At 40.1% G+C, this 13,606-nt stretch overlaps 1 protein-coding gene across 5 annotated transcripts in view; it reads left to right on the forward strand.

The window, feature by feature from the left end:
- Window positions 1-13,606, forward strand: part of LOC104028196 (sodium channel protein type 5 subunit alpha) — a 171,522-nt gene that overhangs the window by 116,531 nt on the left and 41,385 nt on the right. For 2 of the 5 annotated variants that reach the window (XM_075705275.1, XM_075705276.1), the window contains exons 7-8: window positions 2,201-2,212; window positions 7,521-7,641. In XM_075705275.1, coding sequence (XP_075561390.1) covers window positions 2,201-2,212; window positions 7,521-7,641 — 133 coding nt within the window. Of the gene's footprint in view, window positions 1-622; window positions 770-2,200; window positions 2,213-7,520; window positions 7,642-13,606 lie in introns of all 5 variants that reach the window. The other 3 variants (XM_075705274.1, XM_075705272.1, XM_075705273.1) reach the window with 3 other exon arrangements.

Below are 13,606 nucleotides of genomic sequence, written 5' to 3' on the forward strand. Positions count from 1 at the left end.
TGCTGAATAGGAGCCACGTACATTTTCGTGTTTACCTGAAGTTTTTCCACATCTACTTTTAGATGCTTTCTACCCCTTCCTGTGAACTTTGCATTTTTCTCCCCTTCAATGCGTATCTTGTCTCCTCTGGATGTGGATTTTTTCACACTGTTTCAAGCAGACTCATAGCACGGCGTTGGGTATTGCACTTGTGCCTTTCTCCAGCTGTAACACTGAGTATCGCTGTGACTTCAGAGTACACCCCTCGGTTATTTGAAAGAACTGCAAGCACCCTTCTGTGCGCCTTGGGTCACTGGAGAACTTGTGTCTCAGAACCATACTCAAAATGGAGATTGCAAGGGTATTTCCTCCTGCCACAGCAACAATAGCTCAAAAAAAGTTGCCTATTTATATTTCCATTTTCTACAGCCAGATATCTTAACATAACCAGTTGCTAAAGCTCAAAAGTTACAGCGTAAGCTTGTGTTATCTTGTTCCTTGCCATTTTTCCTTAAGATGTTGTCCCCTGAGAAGTATAGTCCAGGCTGTTTTCTCTTCTAGCTGGAGAGTTCTTCTTAAGAAATAAGGAAATAAGCATGCTATCAAAGAAAAAGAAAATAAACCCATCTAGGATTATTTCCAGCAGGAAAAACAGCTGCAGCCAAGGGGGCAGCGATGCCAAAGTCCAGGCGTCCGGAGTCAGAACTCTGAGATTTGTGAAGAGTTAAGTGAGTTGCACGTGGATAAGCAGTTGAAGGCTGAGCCACCACCTGCAGTAGGGCAGAAAGAGGTAACAGAAACAACTTTCCTACCTGATACTGCATGCAATTCATTGCACCAGCTCCGTAGTGCATGTCACCAATTTATGTGGGGTTTATGGCTTGTAAAAATACATGTTTGTCAAGTGGTAGGAAAGCAATAGTACGTAGTAGGTATTACAGTCTTAGTAAAGAAGATAGAGGATTTTGTTGTCATAAAAATAATTGGAAAGCTTGGAAAATGTACATTATAAATTAAGATGGGATTCCAAGAGGCTTTGAAAAAAAACATGAAATCATCTAGAATGTTACTGTCTTATTTTAGGAGCAAATGTGTGTGTTTTCCCGCTGAAAAGTAGCTCTGACTTGGCAGATCTGTACCTTGAGTTCACCGGAGGGCATCTACTATCTGTCACAGATTACCATTTCTTTTCCTGTTAGCGCATAGACCAAAGAAAGGTGCAACAATTTAAGTAGTTGACATGAAGATATTAACTAAATAGTAAGCCTTGGTATCACTCAGCTGATGTTCATCCAAGTGTAGCTCACTCATTGTTCCTCAATGTGTACCCACTGACATTTCTTTTCAATTTGTAGGATTATTTTGTCCTTATGAACAGGAATACCAAAAATACATGTCTTTGTACTGTACACTGAGTGATTCCAGGCTTTCAATTCCCTGTATCCTACTTGCTGACTTGTTGGGGTTTTTTTCCCTTCAGATTTAGCATTTTATTGACATAACATTACCTTTATTATTAGAGAGCGATGGATTCCTCTCTTTGAAATCAGGAACTGGAGGTTTTGGGTGATGTCCTGGGATTTTGGGGAACTCTATAGCTCTTTGAGATTGGAATCAGAGGTGGTTTGGGGGGACTGAATTAATGAAAGGGAAAGGATGACATAATATCGACATGCATCACACCTCTCCCAGTTCTGCTATAAAACTGCTGGCAAATTTGTGCCCAGCAGGAGCAATCCCATGGAGAAATCTTGACAGGACAACAGGAAACAGAGCCATCACAGAGCCAGAGCTCATCTCTCCAGACCTGCTGATTCATATTGTCATATGGGGTGGAATTTACTGAACTAAATGTAGACATCTGCATCTGAACTTGTCATCTGAGGTGCCTTTATAGTCAATGAGGATCTGGAGCCAATGTAGTTAGGTAAATGTGTCTCATCTCTGACTGAAATCAACATTTAAATTAGGTCAGATGAATCATCTTCTAAAAGTGCTTGTTTCTCTCCATTGACTATAAAAGGAGCCCAGGGTATCTAGATGGGTTGTACAGTTAGGTGAGAGAAATTCCACTCACAGTAACCAGAAATCCTCTAGCCATGAAGCATTTCTGTAAGGAGCAATCCTCCTTGCCAGAATATTTCTTGGCATAGAACTTCATCGTCAGAAAGAAAAGGTCCTGAGCTTTAGAGGAAGGAGACTCAAATATTTGATAACTCAGTCTCAGGAAAAAGTGTATATACATTTACCAAAGAAACCCTAAACTTTAAAATGATGAGATGAAACATTATAACTAGGAGGAATTAGAAGACTGTTTCAGGAATTACTCTCAGGGGATTAGGTATCCTTCATGTTCAAATGTCTTTTTGAGATAAATAAACCCTGTGATCCTAACATGGAGGCTGGAAAACTATGTCCTTTTTTAGTGCTGTAACAAAATGTCATGATAAAACAGGAACATTCTAGCCTTGATATATTCAGCAACATCGTGATAAAGAAATAATCCCCATTTCCTCCCTCAACTTTCAAAGGGTCCTGGGACACAAATGTCACCTTTCTATAGTAGAGTATAATTGATTCTATTTGTGGCTGCTTAGAAAGAGGTGGAGGAATATGGCAATAATCCAGGGATGACTTGAAATCAAACGGAAGTTCACATGAGGCTATGAATACCAACATGAAAGAGCAAAGCCCAAAGGATGCTATTTTTGAAGGCCAGATCTTGCGTGGACATTACATACTTGCAGTCCTCCTATTCAGAAGTAATCTTCGCGCTGGCACACAAGGACATGCTAATCATCTTTTTGATGAATGTCCCAAGAACTTGCGACTAGCCAAATAAAGCCAGCAACTGCGAGGAAGTAACTTAACAGATTTGGTATGCCCAAGAGACAAGGCTTTGAGTGATTCAGTCAATAACAGGAAGCATTGGATGTGTTCTGAATAAAACACTGGTCATGTCAGTAAAGGATACATTATATGATTAAAAATTCATCCTATATAAATCATCAGAAAGACACCATAGAAATAAAATCATTGATGTCACAGGTGGATAAGACCTCAGAGAACAAACTGGTTGATTGCTCTGCCAAAACACTGCCCCATAAAATATTCTGTACAGCTTTGTGGAATCTACCTTTAAATGTATCAGGCAGCTTGGATTTCTTCATTTACCAAAGGGAACAATTCACTTGCTTAGAAAAAATCTCATAGCTGGCTATATTGCCTTAATAACTGGCCTTTTTTCCCCCCCTTTTTTTCCCTTTCAAAGTACCATTTCATTACTATTTTCTACCAATTTTATCCATCATTCTCTTTTTATTAATTAATATCACTTAATTTAATAGACTCTTGTTTGCTCCCTTTTGTCTTTACCCCCTAAAGTCGCCCACCATTGTTCTGTCATTTCATTATTTCTCGTAAGTGACTATCACTGTGCCCTTTATATGACTTCTTTTACCTCTTTCTTTGCAACACCCTCAGTTGTTCCTTTCTGGAGTAGTATTGCCAAGAAGTAAGCACAATATTCCAAATACAGCTTCCACAGAACCATAAAGAAAGGAAATAGTATCTCATTATCTAGACATGATGCTTTCATATGGGTTTTCTGCATTGTTATATCCCACTGCAAAATCACATCTTATTTTTTAATATTACTCCAGGTGACTTGGAGTTACAGGATTTCCGTTGGAATTTTCCCTGAACTCTCTCTCATTGGTACTGTTTTGAGTCAAGTCTCATTTTGCTATATTCTGTCCATGTTTCACTTCTCTTTTCCTTTGTGCTTGCTTGGTTTCAATACTCTCTCCAATTTAATGTTATGGGCTAGCACAAGGATTAAATCAGCCAGTACCTCTTCTATATCTTTAGTGAAGATAATGCTGACTCTAATCCCTATAGATCTCCTCCTCTGAAGACAAAGTTTGTGTTATATTTGGGTCCTTAGGATGGCTTTTCTCCACGCAGCAATGGGTGAATCCAAGCCAATTACAATTTATTTCAAAAGTAGACTTTTCTATAATAGACATCCAGGTATTTTCTTAAGGTTTATATATCATAAGTCAATTTGATAGATTAAGGCTGTGATCTTCAGAGGTGAGGGAGAGAGGAAGGGAGATAAGAGAGTTAAGCCTTGAGCAAACATCAACTTTCAATGAGATTTCAGCAGCTCACTGCTAAAGGCTTTTTGAAAAACCCATTCAGATCAATTTGCCACTATTACAGACACAAGCAATGGGTGTGGAAACCCTGTCCGGGTACTGAAAACAGCCATTCCACCCAGAAACACATTAAAACCTACCCTCTGCAGCAGGAATTTATGCACTAGTGGGAGGTCTCCCAAAGGGGCTTCTGATGGATCCCATTGTCTCTGCCTGGTACACCTCCTCCACTCACTTACTCCAAGAAAGAAAGAGGAGATTCTGTATTTGTCCTTTTTGCCTTCTTTTGGCCTCCTTGCACCCCGTTTGTGCACAGTACCCTTAGCATACAGGAGAACCACCTCACTGCTTTTACATCTCTATGACATTTCACTCCAAGAAAGCACTCTCCTTTTCTCCTCTGAGTCTTCATTTAATTTACTTTAATCACAGGCTACAGCAAGTGTTTAGTGATCTGTGATTCCCATGATTATTCCCTTTTCTTCTTTAAGCTCAGTATTGTGTTTATTTATTGTTGCTCTCCTGGGCTGTTTCCAGTTTTCTGTGAGCATTCACTATTGATTGCTAATGGTGTGTTAACTTGGTGTATCGGTTCCCTTTATGCCCTACAATGTGCCTTGTCTGGATCTGCTGATTTGCATATGTTTCAGGCTTTCTAGACATTTCTCTACTTACATTTGTATTAATTCTAACAGACTCTCCTCCACACCCCCGCTTTTTATTGATCCCCTTGTTGGATTCTTTTTCTTAGGCAACTGAATTTTGATTAGTTACATCTCCCTCATCAATTGTTATTATGTCTCTAGCTCTTCTCTTTCCATTACTGAGTTCATGAAAACGTTCTTAACCCCTTTAACCTTCCTGGCAAAGAGTAACCTTTGCTTCTTTCCTACAAGCTTTCCTAATCTTTCCCTGCTCTCTCATATGTCTGGTTCCTTCTTTTTCTAGTCCCAGTTCAGACCCTCAAGCCTTTGTCTAAAGTTTTCTGAATCCATGTTTGCTGCCTCTTCTTCTTTGAAGGCTTTTCAGAAGAAATCCTGTCTGTTTTGTCTTGCATGTTCCTCATCTCCCTTTGACACTGATGGATTCTAATATTTTCTGAAAACTCCTCCTGATAAATAACTCTCGAGAATTCTTGATTCTTTAAGATGTTTTCCTTGTAGTCTATTATAGTTGCGCTGTATTGTGTTCTGTGAATTTCCTAACCTGTCTCTGCTAAATCCAGCTCTCTCACTGACAATGCTATCAAGCTGACGTTGTTCTCACAGTTTTCTTTGATTTCTGTCTATTGGTAAGAATGATATCCAACAAGGCTTCTTTTCTCATTGGAACCCCTATTTTCTACATCCTACAGCTGTATGTGATTTAGGACTATTTCGGTGATCTGTGTTTTGATGTCTTCATAACAGAACAGATAATGACTAAATGCATTCCCTAATGAACAGTATCAGAAAGTTCTGACTGTGCTAAAACTTGGTATGACATTTTTTCCACCATCATATATTGTTGGTAGTCTGTAGAAAATGGGCTCTGTACAACAGCTGCATTCTGAATATGGACTTTTTAGAAGCTTTATCCATGTCTTTGACCTGTGCTTTCTGTTCTGACTCTCTTTTTAAAAGGTTTCATCTCAATTGTTTGCAGTCCTTTCGAGTAGAGCATTAAAAATCCTAGCCAAGACTATGACCTTCTGGATGCTGCAGCTAATTGCAAACAAGTAGCTTCCATCCCTGCTTGCATGCATTGCTGGAATGTTCAATCTTGCCCATTTTACACCAGGTTCAGCATTTCTCTGAATTCAGCTATAAATTTTGCATTCACTGTGTATACTGGAAAACAGAGGGCCCATTTTCACATTAATAATAAATATATAAAGTTGTACCTATCCTCTAACTCCATCACCATCATCCTCATGAAAATAATATTTTATGTGTACGTGACATCTCTCATATAACTATCCAACAGGTTGTTTAAAAGCATGGATAAGTATTATTGTCCTCATTTTTTAAATTAAGATAATAGTATTGCAAGATAAAGCACAAAAAGATTTCTGTAGGTACTCAGAGAACAGAATAAGACAGTTAAGAAATAACCCACCTCTCCTGACTCCTGCTTAGAGCTATTTTGTGTTGATATGACCCATAGAAGATACCAGCTTTGGTGTTGCCCACTTATGCTGGATAGTGCCCTAATACACTAAGAAACAAACTGTGGGCAGGGCTGGGCAAATGTTAGATCTTTCACTTTAGTGGCCAAGCTGAGTAATCAAGTAAAATATAATTTTGGATTAACACAAAATAGAAATGTTTTATTTTGACTAGTAAATAAAATATGGAAAAAAACCCTGTTTTCTTCTAAAGAAAATGCTTTGATTCTGTTAAAAGAAAGGGCTACTTTTACTAGCAAATTCAGCCTCTAAAACAATTTTTTAAAATAATATATTCCCCAGAAATTTTTTACCCAGATCTACTTCAGAGTTCTTGCTCTAAATAGATAAGACAACCAATGCTTCAGGGAGCGGGAATATTCTTGTCCCCATTTTGTAGAGGAGGATTTGAGAAACACTGAGTTTAAACAACATGCCTGAGATGGTGGTGTCAAATATTTCAGGCAAGTGATAGAGCCTCTGAAAGGTTTTCAAAAGCCATGTGTCCCTCCTCCTATGTCACCTTGAGATCCGAAGTGTGTGACCAAAAGGTGAGGGGCCACATCATGTGGTGGGAACAGGTTAGGCCTGGGATGAGGCAGGTGGAGGAGCCCTCTCACATGCTTGTGCCTGTAGCATCGCGTGACCAGACCCTAGTGACAGAGGGACTTCTGCTCTTCTCGGAGCAGAAGCTGTGGCAGCAGGGAGCAGAGCATGGTCCTGACTGACAAGGTGCAGGTTTCACCCATCAGCTGTGGGTGAGGAGCCTCAGGAATGAGGCCACAGAGACAGGAACTCAACACAGGTCATCAGATTCATCCTTCAGCATTTCAGGAGCTAGGTCCCACTTCTGGCCCCACCCCCATCTGAAGGTACGAGCCTTCAGGGCGTACAAGCCTTAAAATCATGAGTGGTTCCGTCATTCCAAGCTTCCACCTACCATTAATATTCAATGGCTGTCCACTATCTTTCTACGGTTTGCTTCTCTCTCATTTTAAAAAGTAAGTTTTACCTGTTAACTTTTTTTGTTGTTCTGGTTGATGGGTCAACTGTTAGCTCACCACGGCGTAGGCAGAGCTGTCACTCGAAGAGTGGGCACCATGTGAAATGCATGGCGATGTCTCTGTTTTGGTGGCTTTAGCTGGGATATTGGTTAGTGGAAAAAAGCCTCAGCTACTTCCTTCGGGGAGATTGATCAATTTGTTTTCCTCGTCTTTGCTCTTGTTGACAACAAGCTTGATGAAATCAGTCTTTCTGAAGGCAGCACAGTGGATTTGACAAATCCTGCAGAACTGCTGGAGCAGATCCCTGAGTTTGCTGAGGAGCTGATGGAGCCTGAAGATTGCTTCCCCGAAGGTAAGGGCCTGCATATTTCCCTGCAATGTTGAGGCAAGAAACCTCTTCTCTTTGTGAACATCTCTCCATCTTCACACCACATTGCTCTGGCTGCTTGCAGTAGTATTTCACTGGATGCACTTCATTTCTTAGGTACTGTAACGCTCCAAACACATACTCAAAATCACTTGTTATCTTTAGTCTTTGGATTTCCAAGGTGAGATAAGCCAAAAGCATGCTCTAAAAGGCTATACAGCTTCTAAAGTGCTAGGCTTTTTTTCATCATAATTTGTGCCATAAAGGGTTTTTTTTTTTCAATGTTGATTTTTCTAACTTGGCCAATGAGGATTTTTGCCTTCCAGTATGTGTGCATGACCAAATTTGGTAGACAACTGGTGTGTATAAGCAGTTAACGGAAACAGTCTAGAGAGTTCATGAATCCCAGTGACTCTCTTCCATTTATTTTAAAGGCTGTTAAGATTAGCATGTCCAGTAACTTTCATCTGACCAGGGATGTGCTGTGTAAAGGGTATTTTGCATCATTATTTTAGATAACAACAAATCACATTTACATCACTCTTTTAGTACTGAAATACTCCATCGTTTTATTTTTTTTTAACACCAGCCTGCTCCAAAACACACGTTTAAAATCCAGCTACATCAGAAGATCTATTTTAAAGTAAATCTATAAGGTAAATAACACCCAAAGTTATTTCTTCTCAGACTGAGTTCTATTCCAAATATTATCTCAGAAAGATTCCTCATTTTCCTTTAAAACTGGGTTAGGAAAAATAAGGTTAGTATATTCCCTTGAAAATTCAAGGATTATTATAAATAAAAACAGAGCTGCTGAGATGGGATCAGACAGAGATGATTTGCTGGGTATATGAATGCCCCTGAAGTCAGCAAAAATGTGCATCTCTATATCTGTGAGAAAGATGATTGAATGAGGTAAGGGAGCCCTGCAGGGCTTACAAATGTCCCCAGGATCTAAACATTTTCTTGGCAGCTCTGCTTAAAAGCAGTAGCCAAAAATTAATGCAGTTGACAGAAGAAAGCATGGTGTAACTATTCTGGCCCATACAATAATATTTAGAAATTAGATCTGGTGTTTTCATTCTTTCACAATATATTTCTTAATGAGGCTAGTGAGCAGCAATCTATGCTGTGCACTGCAAAGTGAGAAATTACATTATAATTGCTTGAACAAGCCAGTGATGTAAGACTGGTGCTAGTCAGATGCCAGTTTACAAATTCTGAAACTGTGGTTGGCCATGATCACCTTCCAGTTTTTAAAAGAAATAAGGCAGACATCACACAGCCTATCACTTCATTCAGTGCACAGCCCTGATTCATTCCCAGAGCAGTAGCACTCTGTAATTTGCACTGTCTTAAAATAACCAGAACTGCCTGAAACTCCATCGTGCAGGACCATGTCAATATCAACCCAGTTTGTCAGATCTTCTCCTCTGCTGTCAATGGGACGCAGGGCAGCAAGCGGTGCTCTTCTAGGTGGATCACGGGAAGCATTAAGCCAGTTTTGAAGCCCGCTCATCATCCTGGCAGCAAAGAAAAGTAGAAATGAAAGTGTTGTGGGCTAAACCACAAGCTTGCCCTGAGTTACATCAACCTTGCTGGCTCCTGCTCCCTTCCCACTGAGCACCCCTGCTGCTGTCTTTTGCCTTTTATTCCTCATCTTTCCTAGTTCCTCACCAGTCCCTGTACAAGTCAGGGTGTTTTCCTCTTCTCCCTGGGTATGGCCAGCTGAGCCTTGAGCTCTGAATGCAAATTGAAGGAGAACACGCTCCCAGCCCTTGGCCCAATGCAGGGTGTCCAGGGTCATTTGGGATCCAGTTGCAGGTGATGTCCTCCCCAACATACTTGCTCTGCTTTCCTGTGTAGCACATATCCATACAGATTTTTCAGAGGCTACTGTGTAGGCTAGATGTGATCATATTCTTCATGGATTTGGCAAAAATGTGTAAACTTCACATGTGAATGTTGCTCATAAAATTTCAAGTCAAAGTGCCATAAACTGAAAGTCCAAACAACTCTTACTGCAATGACATTAACATTTGTTTTTATTTATGCAGGGAAACAAAGTGTTTTCCTATAATCTTCTTCTATTAAATACCTTCCAATATTTTTACCCAAACTTACCATTACAATTAAACCTCATGCAGCTATCATTTCAGTCTTGCTGAAAAACAAGCAAGCCAACAAACGACAGTCTAGTTAGCTAAGATATGACAAGTTATAAAGTACTAAAATGGAAGTATTTAAGGGCATGCACTGGGCAAGTTTATCAAGTATTGTCTTTACTGGCTTGTAATAAAGAGATACAACAGTATTTGATATATCTGGGAGAATGACCAGCTAATATTTGTGGAAGAACGAGATTAGGTGAGATGATGAGGAAGAGCAAGTGTGGAAGTGTTAAGTTCTTACCTTGTTAGCTCACCAGCTATCTAAATTCAAACTATGACATTTCTAAACAAATCCAGCATAGGTTATGTCCTGAACAAATATGTTCCCAATTCAGCCCCCTTTTTCAGATAACAGAGGCAACAAAGATAATGCATGTTCTTGAAATAGTTGCTGAAAGTTTGCTTGAGGTCACAGTTTTCCGGGAGTTGGGTGACCCAGATAAGCCATAGGTCGTTTTTCTTGGGGAGACTTGTTAATTCATTATCATCTCAAAATAGCTTTGATTAGGGTCAATGGGGAATATTCTTGGGTCAGGAAATGTGAAGCCAAGGTAGGGTCACAGCTCTGGCAGCTAGTAGGTATTGCTGGGAAAAACCTGATAGAAATGGAGAGATCATTCTTGTTGCTAGTTGATGGGAAAGCAACTTCTAGGCAATGCCAGCTATTTGGGTATTTTTTCCTCCAGATGCCTTGCAACACTCCAGTCCTGTTACCTCCATTGGTATGTGTTCTCTGCATCAAAAATTGCTATCTGTTTGGACATTCTCTTCTGTGTCTCACAGAAGGTCGTCCAAAGAGATCCCCCTGGCCCCAGCACGCTCCTCTCTCCAAGACCCTAATAGGAGAATGTTTTCACCAAGTCCTCAAGTGTAATTCCCCGGACACAGCCCGCTGGCAAAGGTTTCAAAGGAGTATCATCAGATGATCATGCGAGAATGAGCTACCTTGCTCAATGCGCAGTTGATTGCAACTCGTGACACCGAGGACGCCCGCAGCCCGTTTTTCATGTGACCGTGCAGGAGCAATTATCGCAGCTGGAAATGCCATGCACTACAGTGAACTTACGCTGATTAATGGTGGGATCTGTGTCACGCCCTCCCCAACCACAGTTAGCGGTCATTTAGAAATAAAAAAGCAAAGAGGATATCAAACAGACCATTAAACTGAACAAATTTAAACTGAGCTAAGGGGACTGCAACCAGATGATGTTTAAAAGCTAAGTAACACCAAACCAAGCCCAATGAAACATGTCAACTGTCATCCTAGGCAAAAAAAATCACAGAACAGAAACAAGTTTTAAGGTATCTTTTTCCTCTAGCCGTAATATCGGAAATACGGTGGTTTTTTTCCATCAGGAAGGGCATGCTATTATTTTGTTGTATACAGTTTTCTGACATTATCAAACTCTTACAGCCCTATTACATGTTACAAGATTAAATTAATTCAAGTTGGACAGGACCTCTAGATATCAACTCATCCACCCCCTCGTTCAAAGCAGGGTTGACATTGGTGGTGGACCAGGCTGCCCACCGCCTTTGCTTCAAGACATCACTTTGTTATTTGTAGTGACCTCCAAGAGGATATGTTTTGAGGAGAGTAACAGCAGATAAACAAGAAATGTACCCTTGTAAAGCCCTTGGAAGAGTAAAAATACCTGGCAGACTGTGGCTTTGTCAGAAGCTCTCTTGGCAGCACCCGGTTGTAGTACATGAGAAAAGACTCAAATCTCCATGTGTGTCTCAGGTACTTGAATGCTGGGGACAGTGATGGCAAATCTGTGTTATCCCTAGAGCTAAAAACCCAGCTATGCACACCAGTGGGTTAGGGGGGGCAGAAGATGAGAAGCAGGTTAAATAAGGAGGGTCTGCAGGGATGGTGTTCCCTCCACGCATGGGGAGACAGCTGAGGGCTTCTGAAGGGACAGTACAACCGAACTCGCTTTCTTGCCTGAGCATACACAGCTAGCCAGACTGGTCAATAAAAGCCCAACTTGGCAGACATATATATATTAAAACCATGTTATGAATACCTGCCTGCTGGGGTTTATGCTGAGGAAGCTGTATTTTCTTTGTGTCAAACCAAGCAATGTTGTAACTAGCATTCAAAGCTAAGTAAAATATTGTTTTGTTCTAAAAATGAATGTCCCAATAATTGGGAGCTCCTGTGTAAAAGTAGCTACAAAATTACTGCAGTTTGAGCACAAGGTACCAGACTTACTGGACCACAGTACAGAAGAAATTAATTGGTCTTCCTGGTTTATTGGAGATAAACAGCAGCACAATTAATCTAAAACATATTTAATAATTTTATGTAAATTTAAATGTATATATTGGTGTGAACAAGCAGTGGATTTCTAAACTCCTTGCTCATAAGCTTGAAATCAATATGCTTGGCTGCCATGCATGCAGGAGGAATACTTTGCAGTATAGCTCCCACATTTACAAAGAAATTTTTTTCCAAATGCACCAAGGTAATGCAGTCAGGTCTAACAACTCCATGATTATAATGCACCAGGCTAGAAAATGTGAATGTGGAACCAAATGAATATTGACACAAAATGCATTGTATATTAAATTCCTCCTGCCTTTTTTTTTTTTTTTTGGTAACTCGTTTATCATTGTGGTAGATGCTTAAGTAAGAGCTTTCTCTGTCATGCATGCAGTGGAGACTGTGGTTTAGGACACATTTTAAACTACAGTTTGTGATTGTGCCATAAGGCATCCCAGTGACTGAAGGGAACAATTCCCTTGATATGAAAAACCAACAGAAAGTAAACAGTATCATGGTATAATGGTGCATTTGGAAAGGCTTCTTGGTAAATAGGCCTCTGTTTTGAGAGAAATGGTATGTAATATTCAAGTATGAATTGAAAACAAATGTTGTCCTTGGACAAGTTGACCACTAATGCAGTTCAGTACAGCTTCACTGATTTACCAGCAAAAAACTCGGCCCTTTGTGGGGGACTTTTTCTGCTGTTCTGTGTTTTTGTTGAACAGTAACCTACTACCCAAAAGGCCATGGTGGAAATGAGCCAGTTTGCTCTCAGGAAAGATGCAGCCCAAGCTGAATTAGGGTGGCAAAACTAAGTCCTGACTAAATCACAAGGTAGTCAGCTTCTTCTGCACAAGCCGTTCCTACTAGCATTGATTTCAGGGGGATAGCACAAATCTATTAGACAAGGCAATATGAGTAATGCTGTTATAAGAAATGCCAAAGGGTTGATTCCTGCTTTGACACTTGCTGTGCTAAAAGATGTTAATGAATAGTCTTCTTTGTGTGGATAAAGTAGCTTTCAAAATCTGAAGTTGGGCTCTGCTGACCACCTGCCTTGTTGTAGAAGCCAGCTGGGGTTATCATTGCTCAGACCCTCACCAGGTCATGCCTTAGACACATTGGAATGTTTTTGATATTTTGATTTCACAGAAATGGGGGAAAAAAAGAAGTATTAGAATGCACCAAGGTCAGGTAAACTTTTTTGTTGGGTTATGTGAAGCTTCTAATTCAGCATTTAAGTTTCAGTCAAGGTCACCAGAAGAGTAGGCTACCAGCATTACGAGAAAGTCCAGAAAAGCACAGGCATGAAATAACAGTCAGTGAGGGAAAATGGAAAATTTGAAATGGAAATAGAACTTTGCTAATTCATTAAAAGACTTATTTGTGAAAAGACAGTTTTCTTTTTCTCTTTCAGTTTTCTTTTTTTCTGCTTGATTCATGAATAGTTAAAAATAGCATTTCATCTGAATTACAGCCAGCATGATTATTCATGGAAGTGCTGCTT

Source organism: Pelecanus crispus, chromosome 2 (assembly GCF_030463565.1).
Source record: "Pelecanus crispus isolate bPelCri1 chromosome 2, bPelCri1.pri, whole genome shotgun sequence".
Classification (NCBI taxonomy): Eukaryota; Metazoa; Chordata; class Aves; order Pelecaniformes; family Pelecanidae; genus Pelecanus; species Pelecanus crispus.